We start from the raw sequence: 16,539 nt of genomic DNA, 5'->3' as shown, positions 1-16,539 counted from the left end.
AACACATGAACCCAACGCACCGCGCCGCACAGTGCAATGAAGCAGTGGACGCGGCACGTCGCAGCTTTTACACGCCAGTCCACACGGCCGCAGCGCATGCAGCCCAACGTCACGTACGCTAGCGCTAACACACAGCTTTGTTGCACACGGAACGAAGTGGAGGAGAGCTGGTGGCGTTGGCAGTGGTAAGCACTTGAATCGCAACAAAGGCATGTTCGCTTCAACTCAGCGTCCTGGGAAAGCTCGAGTGTCAGTACACACACCACACAGTGACACAGTACAGTAGGATCACACTCGAGCGACACCAGCGTATCATTGCACTCCCGGTGTTGGCGCCACACGCACACAACATTAGCACGTACGTACGTGGACTACATTACAACGGCATGGTGTTACAGTATTGAAGATTACAACGACGAGCAGAGCATCTATCAGCAGTTGATAATCTTGCATAGCCTTCTTTGCGCTCTCCTTAATTAAGCTCAAGACCTTGGCATTCATGGATGCAGCTCGCCGGCCGGGACCTCGGTTAATAGCGTCTCGGTCTCGCGTGAGCTGCGTGCTTTGTTAATGGTAGAAATGATTTTTTGGGAGGTAGACTGGTAGTAGTAGCATCCAGTAGGACAAGACAAAGACTAGCTAGCTATTGGTTAAAACAGTATGCAAGCGTACGTGCATGGCGTGGCGCCGGCCGGCCGTGTTGGACGGCGAGCAGCCTGCCTAGAACTGGCAGGGAGATGGCGGGCAGAAGAGGCCGTTGCGGGTCCAGAGGTCGGCGAAGGCGTGGAGGATGAGCGGGTGGTGGCGCGGCGAGTTGAGGGAGAGGAACTGGTGGAGGAGGTCGTTGAGGTCGTCCCACGCGTAGATCTCCTTCTCCACCACCATCTGCACCATGGACTCGCGGAAGTCCTCGTACGGCTCCGCCGAGTCCACCGCCACCGCCACGCTCTCGCGCGCCACCCGCCGCCCGTACTCCTCCTCGTCCACCACCTCCACGCCGTGGCGCGCGGGCGGTGGCGCTGCCGCACGCCTGCTGCGGCGCCGGCGGTGCTGCTGCCTCCGCCGCCGCCTCGCCTCCTGCTGCTCCCGCTCCTGCTGCAGCGGCGCCACCGCCACGGCCACCGGCTCCTCGTACAGCGAGTAGGTGGCGACGAACGACGCGGGGCCCCACGAGGAGGAGTCCGTGGAAGTGGCCGTCGTGCCGCTGCGCCCGCCTGCGGTGGTGGCCGTGAACGCCGTGGTGGTGGAGGTGGAGGCGGCGTTGGGGGACTTGGGCTTGCCCCCGCCGCGGAACAGGGAGGACGACGAGGAGAAGACGGAGAACAGCTTGGGGCGGCGGCAGTTGCAGCCGATGTCCACCACCGGCGGCTGCAGCAGCGTGAAGCTGCTGCTGCTGCCCCTCCCCCTCCGGGACGACCTGCTACCCGTGCCCGACATGGTGGCCGGATGCAGCCACCTGCGCGCGTGGAGTACGTGCTTGCGCGCGCACACGCAGAAACGTTAGCTACCCGAGGCTACCACGAGCTCGGGTACAGTGAGCTGTGTTGCGTTCTCGGAGCTTGGAGCGGGAGGATGAGCTTGGTGGCGTGGCGTGGTGCTATATATTAATGGAGCGCCATGTGACAGCGTGGGGAAACGATCGATTGAACGGCAGAGTAAGAGAGCAACGTGAACACAGCCAGGTCGAGTGAGAGCTGAGAAGAGGAGGAGAGCGGGAGCATGTCAAGGGGATAATTTAGAGCGGCAAGTGTGCACGCAGCGAAGCTGGTAAGGCCTGGTTTAGTTGGGGAAATTTGGATTTTGGGGTTACTGTAGCACATTCGTTTTTATTTGGCAAATAGTATCTAAACATTGACTAATTAGGTTTAAAACGGTCGCAATTTCCCACCGAACTATGCAATTAGTTTTTCTTTTCGTCTACATTTAATGCTCCACGGCCCGAAACAAGACGTAAAACGAGCTGAGATAGATACCGACAGCGTAAAGGGAGAGAGAGGGAGCAGTGCAGAGAGATGATACATGTGTCTGTATGCCTGTATGTGATGATGTGTGCAACACGTCCAGATTGGGTCCTGGAGGATCATGTCAGAGGGGGGCAGCAGATGTAAGCATATGCATATATGGCTGGTGTGACTGGACAATGGTTAAATCTTTCGCAGTAAATTCTGGGCAGGCCAAAAGAGGATGGTCGGCGAGCAGTACTCCTACGAGTAAAAACAATTTTTTTTCCTCGAGGGAACTCTGCTGTTGGAGTTGACTAACTGGTCATGTGAGGACAAGCTGGTCCAGCTCCCATCTTCTCTGTCGAGGTGACTTGCTACTTGCTAATTGCATGTTGCTAGGTGCAGTGTTAATGTGTTACTATACTAGGCATTAGGCAGTAAATTTAGTAGGAGTATTGAGTATACGTTTTTATATGATGAAGAAAAAAATGGCTCTGAGAAGTGGTCCATGATAATTGATAACTATACCAATAATATTTTTTAGAGTTTAAGGGCCTTGCCCCAGCCTTAGCATTAACCAAGACCACAAACATTTACAGCATTTGTCCAGAATAACAAAGTATCCAGCTCAACATCGAGCACAAAAGAGAAACACACCCCAACAACAAACATTACATCTGCTAGGCAGACTTGAACTGAGCCAAACTAAACCACTTGTTTTCGTCCGACTCTCCAACCATTTTCTCAAAGCCAGCAAGGTGCTCCTTCACATCTGCTGGAAGAGGTTGGTGTTGCCATCAAGCGCATGCTTGTAGAGAAAACTCTTCCAATCCTTCCCAACCTGGGACAACCAGGTAGCAGGTGGGGTCTTGTGGCTACGCCAACTTCTGATTGAACTCCAAAAGGTTTTCCTTGGGGCATAGCAGCCTCCAGCTTTGAAGCATACTGACAACATGCTGAATTAGCAGTTTCACATCCTTCCAAAGGCACCCCTGGAAAAATAGACTGTTTCTTAGCTTCCAAAGCCCCCATAGGGCAGCCGCATAGAACATATTAACAACTAAGAATCTCTTGTTGCTTAACCACAAAGATAGATTCAAAGGAACTTCCTACATCTTTACCAATAGCTTCAGAAACACAGCCCCAGAGTTGTTTGGCAACTACACAACTAAAGAAGAGATGATATACTGATTCAATATCCAAACAAAACAAACAAGTCTGGTCATCTACTTTCCTCCTCAAACTTAAGTTATCTCTAGTCAGCAGCTTGTTCTTGGAAAGTAACCAAAGAAAGAAATGTATCCTAGGAGGAATTTTCAAGTGCCACAAAGCAGGAACATGAACAGGTACAATGCCTCTGAAGTTAACAATTTTATACAAAGACTGAGAAGAATACACCCCATTAGAATTGAACTTCCAGATGAGTACACTAATTTAGTGATATGTTATTATGCTGTTATTAGTTTTTGTTTTCTCACAGTCACACTACCAGACAAAACCAAGCTGAGAGTACTCCACATTCTACTGGTAGATAGATTTTCATAGATATGCGGTACGATCAGTAAATATACCAGAGCAAAGACCCACAGATCGTGCAGGAACCATAGACGAATGAAAATCTCCGGCCGATACCACACTACTATGTAACATTTCCGGCCAGATGAGCCACGCGTTTGATCCGCAGGCTGTACCAAACGCCATCACAGGACGATAGTGCACATGCAGTCGCGGCCCCTCATCATGGAGCCATTGCGCTACTGCTTCAGTGCCTGCCCTGCCCTGCCCTGCCCTGCCCTGCCTGTGGTTACTCTTGCTCCTGTAGCTTTCTGCATCTCTCGTCTGCTCGCTCTCACTTTCCCTGTCCTGCTCGCGAGCGTATCTTCAGAGAAAGCTGAAACAGTAGTGCTCGAGTGCCCTTGCCATCCATCAAGTACTCCGGCAGCGGCAGGGGAACGAACCTGTATGTTTCATTTCATGCATGACTGTTCGCTTGTTGGTTTCAGTCAGTCCAAACCAGCCAGCCAACAGTGTTTTTCTCTCACAATAAACCAGCACCAGTCAGCCCAAACCAGCCCAGAAACCAACCATCCAGCAGGCCCACCATCTACGACATTGATGAAGTGCACATCTCACGCGTGTGCACTTCGAGGGGAATCATGTGCCTTCGAACCGCACGCTTTAGGTAGCATGCCTTGCCTTGCCTGGCTCTGGCTGCCTACCCCGGCTAGGCTTGCAATTGCATTGCCTTGCCCGAAAAACGTACGTACAGTATGCCGTGTGCTGCGTCTGCTGCTCACATTGAGGTCACCTTTTTTGCTTCTTTCCATGGCTCCCCTGGCCTGATGAAGACTGAAGAAGCCATGAAAACCTGAAAGCTATTTTTGGATACGGCTCGTGAGTCGCACCAGCGCAGCATGCAGCAGATCCGTCTTGGGCTGTCCACACTCATGCGCTTTTCACTGTGCTGCTCTGGTTCCCTTTCACAGTTTCATGTGAGGTTTGGTCACTGCAAAAAATGTGTTACACACGCGTACCAATAAGCTAATAATTCACCATGTTCGCTGATGCTGAAATTTGGCTTATACTGATGTTTATGCTGAAATGTTGTGAGAGAAAAATACTATTCCATAGGTGAAAAGTAGTTCTAAATAAACTCAAGCGAACAAGCCGATCATGCTCACATGCGCTCAGATTCGGCCACGGCCGCGGCTTCTGTTGAAGAATCGCTAATCATTCCCAGATCCAGAAGAATTTGCCAGCTACAAGCCCCGGTTATTTTTTACCCAAAGCAGCTTTGCTGGTACTAGCACTCTAGCAGTATCATAACATGACAACAGCTACAGGATTAGCACTGATACTATAACCCAGTTGCGCCATTTCAGAGAAGTCAAAGAGGATCTTCCCAAGGCTCTCTAGTCAGACTGTCAAATGCGCATGCTTGGGAAGGTTCACAGAAGGGAACATAGAATAGAAGCCTCCATTTGCCAGTGCGTCGTACGGCACCAAACACCGATGGATCGATCTGTGTACAGGTCGCCTACTAATCTCGAGCAAGTGGTTGTTTTATGGCGGTGTCGGTTGCGGAGCTCGATGCACTGCGTCGTCGTTGCTCTTCATCAAGGCCGGCCGCGGCCGGGAAGCACGCCGGGTTCCGCCCGTGCATCCATGCGAATCCGGCTCTGTCCTGCGGTCCTGCCGTGCGCTCCCCCGGTCCTCAGGTTTTAAGACCGGTCTAATCCGATCCCAATGCGCTGCCTGCAGGCCAGCACAGAGAGTTCAATTATTGCCTGCTGCTGCCAGCCACGATTTTAAAAACCAATCCTGTGGCTGATTTTAAACTACTCATGCATTAGTTAATCCAAGCAGTATGGCCGGGTGTACTACTCAGTCCAAATCTCGGCCGCGCACTAGGGCCGCGTTTAGTTCCGGTCAGATTCGGCGCCGGCTGAATTCGACGACACTGTAGCTATACTGTAGCGTTTTGTTTTTATTTGGTAATAATTGTTCAATCGTTGACTAATTAGGCTCAAAACGTTCGTCTCGCAAAGTACAATCAAACTGTGCAATTAGTTTTTGATTTCGTCAACATTTAGTACTCTATGTATGTACCACAAGTTTGATGTAACGAAGAATCTTCTTTTTACATAGTGTCAAAGTTGGAAGTTTTTTTTGAACTAAACAAGGGCTAGACTGTGTTTGCATTCAAGCTATCATGCAGTACCATTACTTTTGTGTGGGCTAGCTCTATTCAAGTGGTTTTGTAATACTAGTGAGAGTTTAGCTTAGCTAGTCACGTTTCTTTGGTTGGAACCTATCTGTCTGAGTTTAAGTTTTCGATTTAACACGGGTGTTTGTATTTTTTTTAGAGTTAAATACACCAGGGGTTCATGAACTTGTCATGGTGTACCACTTAGGTCCATAAACTTGAAAAATGCATTTATAGGTCACCTAACTTGTTATCTAGTGCACCATAGGTCCATACTGCTCCGTCAGCGATTTCTTGCCGATGTGGCATGACAGCGTGGCATCTTCTTTTACATCTAACCCCTCACACTTATTTCTTCTTTTACAGCACGACGGGCACGTGCATGGGCGCGTGGACGACACGCTCCTCCACCGCGCACGGTAAGCAGCAGCATACCAGGGAGCACTCATGGATCAGGTGATTACGGCTCCGCGGGCAGTGGCGTGGTTGCTGCTGCATTCGAGTGCCTATCCAGTCATCGTTCCTCACCCACCACTACCTCCCCATCAACGCGGCGTCCTCGACGGCCAACCGCGACCACAGGATCCGGCGCATGAAGCGCGCGCTGGACGCGGCCGACCTCGAGCTCGTCAAGCTGATGGTCATGGGCGAAGGGCTGGACCTCGATGACGCGCTTGCCGTGCACTACGCCGTCCAGCACTGTGGCCGCGACGTCGTCAAGGCGCTGCTGGAGCTCGGAGTGGGGACGGGGGTGGGCACGGGCGCTCCGTCGTCGGCGTCCGGCCGGCCGGCCGCGACGCGGCACCTCACCTCCGAGCGCGACGGTGGACGACTGTGGTGGCACCGATGCGGCACGAGGAGGAGCTGCTCCTGCGCCTGCGACGTCCGCCGCTGTCCGACGGCGGGCGTGACCACGTCGGACTCCGTGGCCACCGCTCATGCTCCGCCGCTCGCCTCCCCGACCCAGACGACGACGATGGGTTGGAAGAAGCACATAGGGTGGTACTACGGCAGCGGCTACGGCTGGGTAGAGGATAGAGTATGTTGGAAGAGGAGGACGTTTGTGATAGGCCCTTGAAACCAGAACCGGGCGTGGAGCACCCACGCGGCGAGGCTGAGCACCAGCACGCCACCGACGGCCATCGGTGTGTAGTTCAATGTCTCCTTGGTGATGGGGTACGCCACCGGTAGGCAGAAGAGCACAGTGACGAGGGCCACCCAGAGCACGCCCACCGAGCCGACGGCGACGCCAAATCTCCTGAGGTGGAACGGCCCTGGCACGAACGACCTCCTCGCCGTCGTCACGCGGAACAAGATGGGTAGCGCGTAGGTGATGTACAGACCTAGCGTCACGATGGACACCATGGCCTAGAACACCACCTAGCTCCCCAGCGACTGTACGTGTCGATCAGGAACGAAGAGAAATCACATGGTCACATGCATGGCAGACACGTACTTGAGAAGTTGAGAGATGAGAGCGCATGCACACCATGAGGGCCATGACGAACGCCACGGACACAAAGAGCCAGACGACATTGAAGTGGCGTACAGGACATGCGAGAACGACATCGCCCCATCCCTAGAGAAGGCATAGCCCATCCTAGAGTTGCTGGTGACGCAGGCGGTGCCGCAGAGGAAGACGGCGACGACAATGATGACCAAGCAGGCGATGCCGCCGGCGCCGGTGTCGTACCTCCGGTGGAAGGTGGCGTACAGGGCCTGAGCAATGGCGTACCTACCGGCATCGTTGCTGGTGTCCAGCAGGTACGGGATGTCAGTCACCACCGACGTGAGAGCCAGCAGGTAGATCCATCCAAACACGCTGGACAGAGAGACCGAGTAGACAATCCCCATCGGCCCGTTCCAGTCCACCTTCTTCGTCTCCTCCATCTGCATGCGATCATGCTCGTTCAGTTCAGATGGTCATCAGAGAACAAAGATGGATGTGTGGTGGACGGCCGATCGGTCGGCGGCACTCCACGACGGCGACGTGTGTTCAGTTCACCATGTGAGTAGAGGTGTCGTAGCCGATGCTGGAGTACTAGCTCATGAGCAGCCCGACGACGAGGATGTAGGCCTTGCTATGGATGCCCATGCCGTTGTTGGTGTTCATGTGGGTGAAGATGAACTCGGCGTTCGCCCTCTCCTTGGCCACTGATGGAACGAGGATGACGAGGACGAACACACCTATGATGGCGGCTGTGGCTGGGTAGAGGAAGGAGTATGTTGGAAGAGGAGGAAGGATCTATTCACCCCGTTCGCGGCGCTCGCCGCGCTCTTCTGGCTCTGGATCACCGACGCCACCGATAGGGAACGGATTGTCACGCTGGTGCTAGACTTCCGCAAGCGGATGTACGCGCCGCTGCCGTTGGGCTACTACGGTAGCTCCCACTTGACATGCGCGCGCACCGACCTCGTGTCCAGGCTGCCCGCCATGGCCACGGCGCTGGACCGCCACGTCATCGGCGTGCCGAAGGACAAGCTGTGGAGTGCCCTGGAGTGGCTCCACGCGCGACAGCAGCAGCAGGAGGGCGTGTTGACGTGCACGGCGCTGGACCACGTGCTCATATATGGTGCGGAGTTCAAGGCCGGGGTGCCCCCAACGCGCGCGTCGATGTCACGTGGGTAGGGCCGCGCGGCGAGGGGCTGGTGCTCGTCCTGCCCGCGGCCGAGGGCGGCAAGGCACGGGACGTGGTGGTGATGCTGCCCGCGGAGGCGACGGCCAGGATCTGCCGTGACCCCGAGGTGCTCACAGAGAATGGATACGACGGTGAATGGCTACGGTAGTGACGGCCAATTGCATCGGCAGGTTTGAGTCTCACAGAGAAGAAAGAAGAGGGAGAGAAAAATAGAAATAAAAAAAGATAAGGGGTTAAATGCAAAATGCTAGACATAGTGAGCGCCACAGTGGCAATGTCACGTTGGATAAATTGTCCATGTGTCCAATATGGACCTATGGTGCAGCACTTATCAAGTTCAGTGTCACAGAAATGCAATTTTCAAGTTCATGGACCTAAATGACACCCCTTGACAAGTTCAGGGACTCCTCATGCATTTAACTCTTTTTTTTTATTTATTTTAAGATTTAACAACGTTATTCTTTCAGTGGTAGATGACGTGCGCGTCGAACAACGAGACGCATGGGGTGACTTTGTCAATCTTGAGATTTGCCGGTTCAACTCAGTTGTTCGGGGGTGCTCATAGAGATAGGGTGTATATGCATGTGTTCATAGGGGTGAGTGTGCGCTCGTGTATGGCCCTGTTCGCTTCGCTGAAAAAACAAGCTGAAACATTGTTCCAGCTGATTTTTTGTGAGAAAAATATTGTTCCAATTAAAAAGATAAGCCAAAAATATGGATTATAAGACAAGCGAATAGGACCTATATGATCGTCTACGTGTATAACTGGGTCTTGCAAAAAAATGGTTTTGTAATAGGAATCTTTGCAGGCCCCTGGCTAGCAAAGTCTGTTTCCAATCCATGGCCAACAGTGGATCACAATTAATTCTGCAGTAATTAACTAATTACTATGCTTCTGGATCAAATTGGATCTCCTCCAAATTGATATATTCTGGAGCTGAAACTATAGCATTGGTATCTTGTGACTAGAATTATCCACATTGTCAGCATCATCTGGCACTTTTCTTTTCAACCATTGATCCATAAACTTACTTACTTGCAACACATTCTTAAAAATATTAATTCAATGTTCATATGCTCCTATTCAAAATGAATGAAAAAATAACAATAAACCAATTAGACATCCATATACTGATATACCATAAAATTACTTGACATGATTTTTATAAGCTTGTTCAGTTTCTTCAATGTCTATCCAACTCTCCTTTAGTCCATTGGCCATCACCCAATTTGCAAAAGAAAAACGCCAAAACCCAAATTCCAAACCTTAGGCCAGTCTTAGTGGGAGTTTCATCGGAGTTTCATTTGCATTTAATGAGCTGCCACATAAGCATTTTTGATGATGTGGCAAGATTTTTAAGAAGAGAGAAGAAGTGAGTTTCATGGGGATGAAACTCTCTTGGCACGAATACCAACTCTCTATGAGTCATGGAATTAAATGTCTATGAAATTATAGAATGAAGTTGTTCATTGAGAGTTGGGGTTTCGTTCATATTTCATTACATTCTACATGATATGGCAGTCTTGGAAATAATACCATGAAACTCTTCAATAAGATTGGCCTAAGGCCTACTTTGGAAGCCTGAAGATTAGCAACCAGGGAAGGAAACCCAAGAGGGGGATTTTTTTGGCTCTAGAGATCCCTAGCAGTTCCATGGGAGGAGTTCCCTTTACTAGGGATTTGTTCCCTGTGTGTCTTTATTGGAAGACGAGGGGTAGGAATCCTAGGATATAACAAACATCTCAAAAAATAAAAAAAAATGACCACATTCAAAACTACACATACTATCCAAACGAAAACTTTAGATTCTTTCTGAAACCAAAAACTGTAACACGCAAAACCCAAATTTAATCCAAAAAGGATATTTGAACATTTCTCTGTACTTTATGAAAATTATACTATACGAAATATGTCGCGATTGCACAGGAGAACCGAATGAATAGGCATTTCTGAAAATATGTTGTCATCGATTGTTCTCCAGTGTGAAAGGACCTAGGATGCCGCCTAGAGGGGGGTGAATAGGCATTTCTGAAAATCCTTTAAATGCGGAAATGATGAGTAAAGGGAGTTTCCAAAATGGAAACTCCAAATAAAGAGTAGAACCACCCCTCACAAGTTAGCCACAGAGTATACAAGGTATAAAGAATATAACTAGAAGCTACAACCCTACAACACAAAGTTAGATCAGAGAATGAATATATTCAATGCAGGCAGGAAATACCGGACATGTCCGGTACGTATACCGGACGTGTCTGGTATGCACATGTTCTGCAGAACAGCCTGGCACAGTGATCAATACCGGACGTGTCCGGTAGCTATACCGGACATGTCCGGTATACACGGTTTCAGCGGAACAGCCCCAAACTTGCTCCCTTCGATTTCTATCTTCAAACCACACTGCAGGTATCTACTGGAGATGTCAGTAAACATAGAGAACCCGCACAAGAGCTAAAGCAACACAAATATCGAATGAAATACAAATTGAGACACGATATTTGTTTTACCGAAGTTCGGACTCGTTCGAGTCCTACTCTCCGTTGAGGGTCTGCGGGCGACCCAGCGAAGGTTAGCCCTAGAGGGTACCATAAAGGTCACTCTAGCCGAAGTCTTTTCTAACTTCTTTTCCTCCTTCCACTAGATGATTCTGAGGCAGCGGAATCAACCGTTACAAACTTTCCGAGGCACTCCACAATCTCTCGGGTGCTCTCCGATGATGCCTAACCGTCTAGGACCGAAGAGTCCAAGAGTAACAAATGCGAATCACGAGATTGACAATATGCATAAGTGCTCAAGTGGTTGGATTGCTCTCTTTTTGAATTTCACTCAACCCACAATTTGATTTGGCAAATTTGATCAATCACTCACTAAGAGAGGGTTGGAAGAGTTGGCAAGGCTCAAAAACATGTATGTGTATCAACAGAATCAGCAGCCTCCAAAGGTGGAGGCTTGGGGGTATTTATAATCTCCTTGGAAAAACTAGCCGTTTTATAGCCGTTGAAATACCGGACACGTCCGGTATGACTTACACTGCGCCAACGGTAACTAAGTTATAGTGAAGTTGTGAGGCGTCAGAACTCCCGATGAATGCCGAAACTCCCGACCGTCGGAACTCCCGACCCTCAGCAATTTTGAAAACCATGCACGTCGAAACTCCTGACCCTTAAGGCTTTTGAAAACTAGCCGTTGGCCTCTGGTCATGCATACCGAGCACGTCCGGTATGACCAGGACAGCGAACCCTCCAAGTCAGTTAAAGTGTGAGACGTTGGAACTCCCGACCCTTACCGAGACTCCCGACCGTTGGAACTCCCAACGAACCAACCCAAGAACAATAGTTTTAGCACTACCGGGTAAATACCGGACACGTCGTCCGGTATTACCAGACCAGCAAAAATAAAGTTAGCTCTTTTGTCGCTCAAATACTCAAAACTCACATGGGTTGGTTTGAGCACTTATGAAACATTATCTATCAACATGATGCATCCCTCTTAGTAGTACGGTATACCTATTAAACTCAAGATCAAAGGAAAAATGAATTTATACCACTTGAGTTGATCTCTTTTGAATTGATGCCGTCCCTTCCAATCTTCATCAAGTAAGGGTGCTAACATGTTGATGTTGATCTTTTCACTTGAGCATAGCCATCTTGAGCATGTGACTTGATTCCATTCATCAAATTTGAATAATCCCAAATGTATCAAGTCACTTCCATCAAACACTCCAATAGTGATTTGATCCTCCACATAAATGTGGCCATCATAGCTTGATTAGTACCTCAACTAAATGCAAGTACTTTCTTCTTCACCCTAGCTAGGTTCTTCGGCCGCCAAGCCATCGCTTGCCCTTCATCCTTGCTTAGTACCTCGAAGCCTTTCCTTGCTATCTTCACAATCTCAAGCCATCAAGTCACATCTTGTGTTGAATCATCCATTCATGTATTGCTATCTTTTTCATTTCAATTTAGCAAGCTTCAAATATGAGACCAATCCATATGCAATCCCTTATGTCTCATTAATTAATTCTTACAAGCTTGCTTTCACACAGTATATGGAAATCCCACAATAATTAAGCCTTTGCATGAATTCCATTTGTATTGTTGTCTTGTGCTTGAACTAGATTGTTTACACAACAACACATCATTTTGGCTTTCATTAAGTACCTATGAGATAACCTATTACCTGTTCACACTTAGCAAACGGGTTAGTCATTTAATCATGTTGTCATTCAATCATCCAAAACCCACTAAAGGGCTAGATGCACTTTCAATCTCCCCATTTTTGGTGATTGATGACAACTTGATTAAAGCTTACACAAGGATATAAACATTTAAACTTTTGGGTTCAATGATTTATGAGAGACTTCCCCTTAATATGTGCTTATGGTTAGAATTCACAAAATGACCTCAAATATCAATTGCACATACTAAAATACATAGGAGACTCCCCCTAAATCATTGCATCCGTGGGGTGCATGTGTATGTGACAAAGTGAAACCATGATGCATATGACAAGATATATCACACAAGAATAAATATAAAGGCATCACATCAAATATTTTCATTCTAACATGCATAGTCCTTATGAAAATAAATATAACACATGTAATTCACACATAGCACTCATTATAAATTTTCTCAAATCCACAAGCCACTAATATATAAATAAAGATCATGTCTCAAGAGATACATAGATAAAGCATAATTAAGTCTCATCTCTCACATGATACAATCTCTCTCAAATCCAAGATACATCAATGAAGCTCAAAAATAAGAAACTACAGCCTACAGTACATATCTTCAGGTACAATGATAAGCAAATGAAACTATCCTGAAGCTTTAATCAGTCTCTCTCCCCCTTTGTCATCTATCACCACAAAGTTCTAGAAATGACATACTAAGGACAAAGGGGCTACAAGCTGTCACTGAAAGCTGAGATCACTCATCATCATCATCATCTCTACCAGCATCCTCGTCATCTGAGCGTGCAACACCGGTTAGACGAGAACCACCCACACCAGACGGGTCATAGCCACCAGACCCGTAGTAGCCGCCACCACTTGTCAGGTCACTCCACCAATCTGAAGCAAGGTCATCTGTAGTACTGGGACATGGCTGAGAGTGAGTAGGCATACGAGCCTGAAGTGGTTGAGTGTCAGGGTGCTCAGGTGCCTGCTGCTACTGTTGCTGAATGAACTCAACATACTCTCTATCATATCTAGCCTACTGCTGCTCCTCAGTCTCAGGCTCACTAGCTGCCTCATCTAATAGTGCAGACCTAGGAGGATCAAGCTCAAGCCTAGAAGCAATTTGCTTCAAGGTTCAAGTATCCTTCCTCCTAGCCTCCCTCTCCTTCTGCTGCCTAGTCTGGATGTCCCTTCACATCCCAAATATGGAGCTGAAAAGCCTATGGATAGGTGAGGGAGGACTGCCACAGCGTGAAGAAGAATGTGAAGGAGCACGTGGTGGAGGTGAAGCTCTTGCTGGTGCACCACTCTCAGGTGCATCTACCTCTGGTGCTACTCCTCCTCCTCCTGGTCCTACTAGAGGTAACCCTATCTCAGGCAGATCTGCAATAATCTTTAGGGCCTTGTGAATCTTGTCATACTCAAATGTGTGCCCTGTCACCTACTCAATCATATACATGATATGAGGAGCAAAACCATAGCCCTTGAGGGGCCTCTCTCCCACACTCCTGATCTCGAACCAAATAAAGTCAAACACGCTAAAAGGCCAAGCATCAGGTGTCATCCTATGGAGTAGGTTCCTAGAATAATCAGCAATGTTGCCCTTATCTCCACCCTTGTAGTCAATAGTCTTCCTGAACATCCTGTCCAGGTATCTGTAGGTAGGGTGAAGACCTAGAACCTTCCCCACTGCTCCTCTCTCATCTCCTAGTGGATACATATAGGCGAGCTGCTCAGGGGGTAAAACCTGCTCGGTGTGGATCCGGTCTCTCTGGAGGTCATCCTCTGAAAAGCCAAGGTGAGCGGTGAAAACATCATAATCAACACTGTACCACTAGCCCTCAAACATCTAGTGCATCCGCCTCTCATCCTCCTCAACGAACAGAGTAGCATAAAACTGAGCAACTACCTCTATGTTCCAGTCATGCTAGAACTCCATGATCTCATAAACCCCAGTGCGCTGGCAAATAGCAATGGCATGATCAACTGAGGCCTTCTACAACTCTCTAACGTACTGCCAGCCAATCCACTGAGACCTGGTAATAACTGGGTTCCTGGTGAGAATCACACTAGAGTAGAAGTCAAGGTGAAAAGCTGTCTGGAAGCGGTGATCATACTAAACCTTAAGTAAGCCTCTCGGATCAACTCTTCGCTCATCTCTAGCTTTCCTGGTCATACCCTTTCCCCTATTGTCAACCCTGGGAACATAAGAGGGCACATTGGACAAACGTGTCTCAAGGAGACCATAATGCATACCCTGACTAGGCTGGTGCTGAACAGGAGGAACTAGCTCCTCCTCCTCAATCTCCTGCTCCTCATCTGAGCTATCACCATCTGATCCTCTATCAGTGCTCTTCCTCTTTCTTTCTTCTCTAGACTCCACTCTAAACTCATCAGTGTTAGTGTCAGAAGAAGAGCTCCCTGACCCCTCTACATACTGAGCTGTTGCGCTAGAGGCAGCCCTGGTAGACCTCCTACTGGTCGGCTTGAATCCAGGATGCATTTCCTGTCTCGCCTTCTTGTACTTTTCAAGTGCTGGATCATGCCTATGCTTGGACCTCGGCTCCTGTCGTCCACTCATGGCTGCTGTCCTGTATCTAAAGATTTTCAAAAAAATTCAGATACATGCCCAAAATTTAATCTCGAATTGCAATTTAGACGTAGAATCTTTGATCCATGGTTTTACATCCATCTTTGACACACAACTGTCAATAGGTATGCAAAATTAAGATACAAAAGAAGCTAAGCCTAACATACAATTCTAATATTGGATTGAATCAAAATGAAGCAGAGGAGTTGCTCTGCTGGGCCATACCGGACACGTCTCGTAGCATACTAGACACGTCCGATATGGGCGCCCAGCAACCCTAACTAGGGTTCCTTGATTCAAACCATCACGGATCAATTCCAAACTTTGGACATTGCTTCTATATCACCAATGCAGCATATTGACCAAAGGAATTTCAAAATCATGCATTGACCATGTAGATCAGATGAGGTCCGTGATTAGGGTACCTTGAGAGGAGGGATGAGAAGGCGATGAGAAATCCAAGTCCTCGGGCCTTCAATCTTGATGCAAGCCTTCTCCAATGTGATCTCTTTCTCTCCTTTTTCTTGGTGAAGTCCTTGATTGCCCTAGGTGAGGAAGAAGTCGGCGGCTGGGTTGGTTGGAAGGAGATAAGCCTGTCTGGGCCAAAGGGGTACGCTCAGCTTTATAGCCTCGCTCATACCGGACATGTTTGGTATACGCGGGCTGGCCCAAGTTATTCTAAAATGTGTTTTCTCTCTTCCAATCCCCTTTTCTGTTATTTCTTAGTCCAAAAAGGTATATAATCTTGATCCAAACTGAGTATCATCACTTTTCTTATCCAATGCCATAAAATGATTTTCTCTTATCCAAATATTTGGCATAAACAAGATTTCGCTTACTTGAGAGAGATAGAGTGAGACATAGTAGATTGTGGACTTAAGAAAGCCATGCCATGTGTGATTAGCTAATCAAACAATCAAGGAGAGCTATAATTATCATATAACAAGGCTAGGTCACAAAGACCAAGATTCAAATAGTTTTTCAAATTCACACCACCTACACATGCTAGTTATGGGTTTTGAAAAATATCTCTCCTATGTCACACAAATGCACATTCTAACATATAAAGGGCCTTAGATGCACTTATAATGTATGTATGTAAACACATACCTTTGCCTTGAGCCCATAAAAATACCACTAAGAAGATAAATAGCATGATGATCTTTATGTTGACCTCAATTGCCAAATAATCATGCTAGATACATTTTCATCCAAAGAACTACAAAGAATGCTAGATAAATTTGTTAGTCCACAATGGTGAAAAATAGAAACTTAGCTCCCCCTAAATACGTGCCTCATGTAATTTGAATGACTTTCAAGAAGCACTTTATTCTATTAAGAATTTGTGAGTCAATTTTCTATTTTGAACCATAACCAAATAATTTGCCATAAGTAAATTTGAGTATAAGAGATGCTCACAATCCACTTAGATTTGGTAAACCACAAGCTTCTGAGTAAATTGAGGATACATGAAAATATA

The 16,539-nt window shown here is 47.9% G+C and overlaps 1 protein-coding gene and 1 pseudogene across 1 annotated transcript; both read right to left on the bottom strand.

Annotated features, from left to right (window-relative positions):
- Nucleotides 1-233: 233 nt before the first annotated feature.
- LOC136453594 (transcription repressor OFP8-like) lies at nucleotides 234-1,565 on the bottom strand. Its single transcript, XM_066454153.1, has one exon. The coding sequence runs from the start codon at nucleotides 1,435-1,437 to the stop codon at nucleotides 721-723; it is 717 nt and encodes a 238-aa protein (XP_066310250.1). The 5' UTR covers nucleotides 1,438-1,565; the 3' UTR covers nucleotides 234-720.
- A 5,101-nt stretch (nucleotides 1,566-6,666) lies between these two features.
- LOC136455350 (amino-acid permease BAT1 homolog) lies at nucleotides 6,667-8,048 on the bottom strand (annotated as a pseudogene).
- Between the last annotated feature and the right edge of the window lie 8,491 nt (nucleotides 8,049-16,539).

This window comes from Miscanthus floridulus, chromosome 5 (genome assembly GCF_019320115.1).
Source record: "Miscanthus floridulus cultivar M001 chromosome 5, ASM1932011v1, whole genome shotgun sequence".
Taxonomy (NCBI): domain Eukaryota; kingdom Viridiplantae; phylum Streptophyta; class Magnoliopsida; order Poales; family Poaceae; genus Miscanthus; species Miscanthus floridulus.
This window is presented reverse-complemented; position numbering and strand designations above follow the sequence as displayed.

Coding starts and splice junctions, on each gene's coding strand:
- LOC136453594 (XM_066454153.1), bottom strand. CDS start 1,437: ATGTCGGGCACGGGTAGCAGGTCGTCCCGGAGGGGGAGGGGCAGCAGC.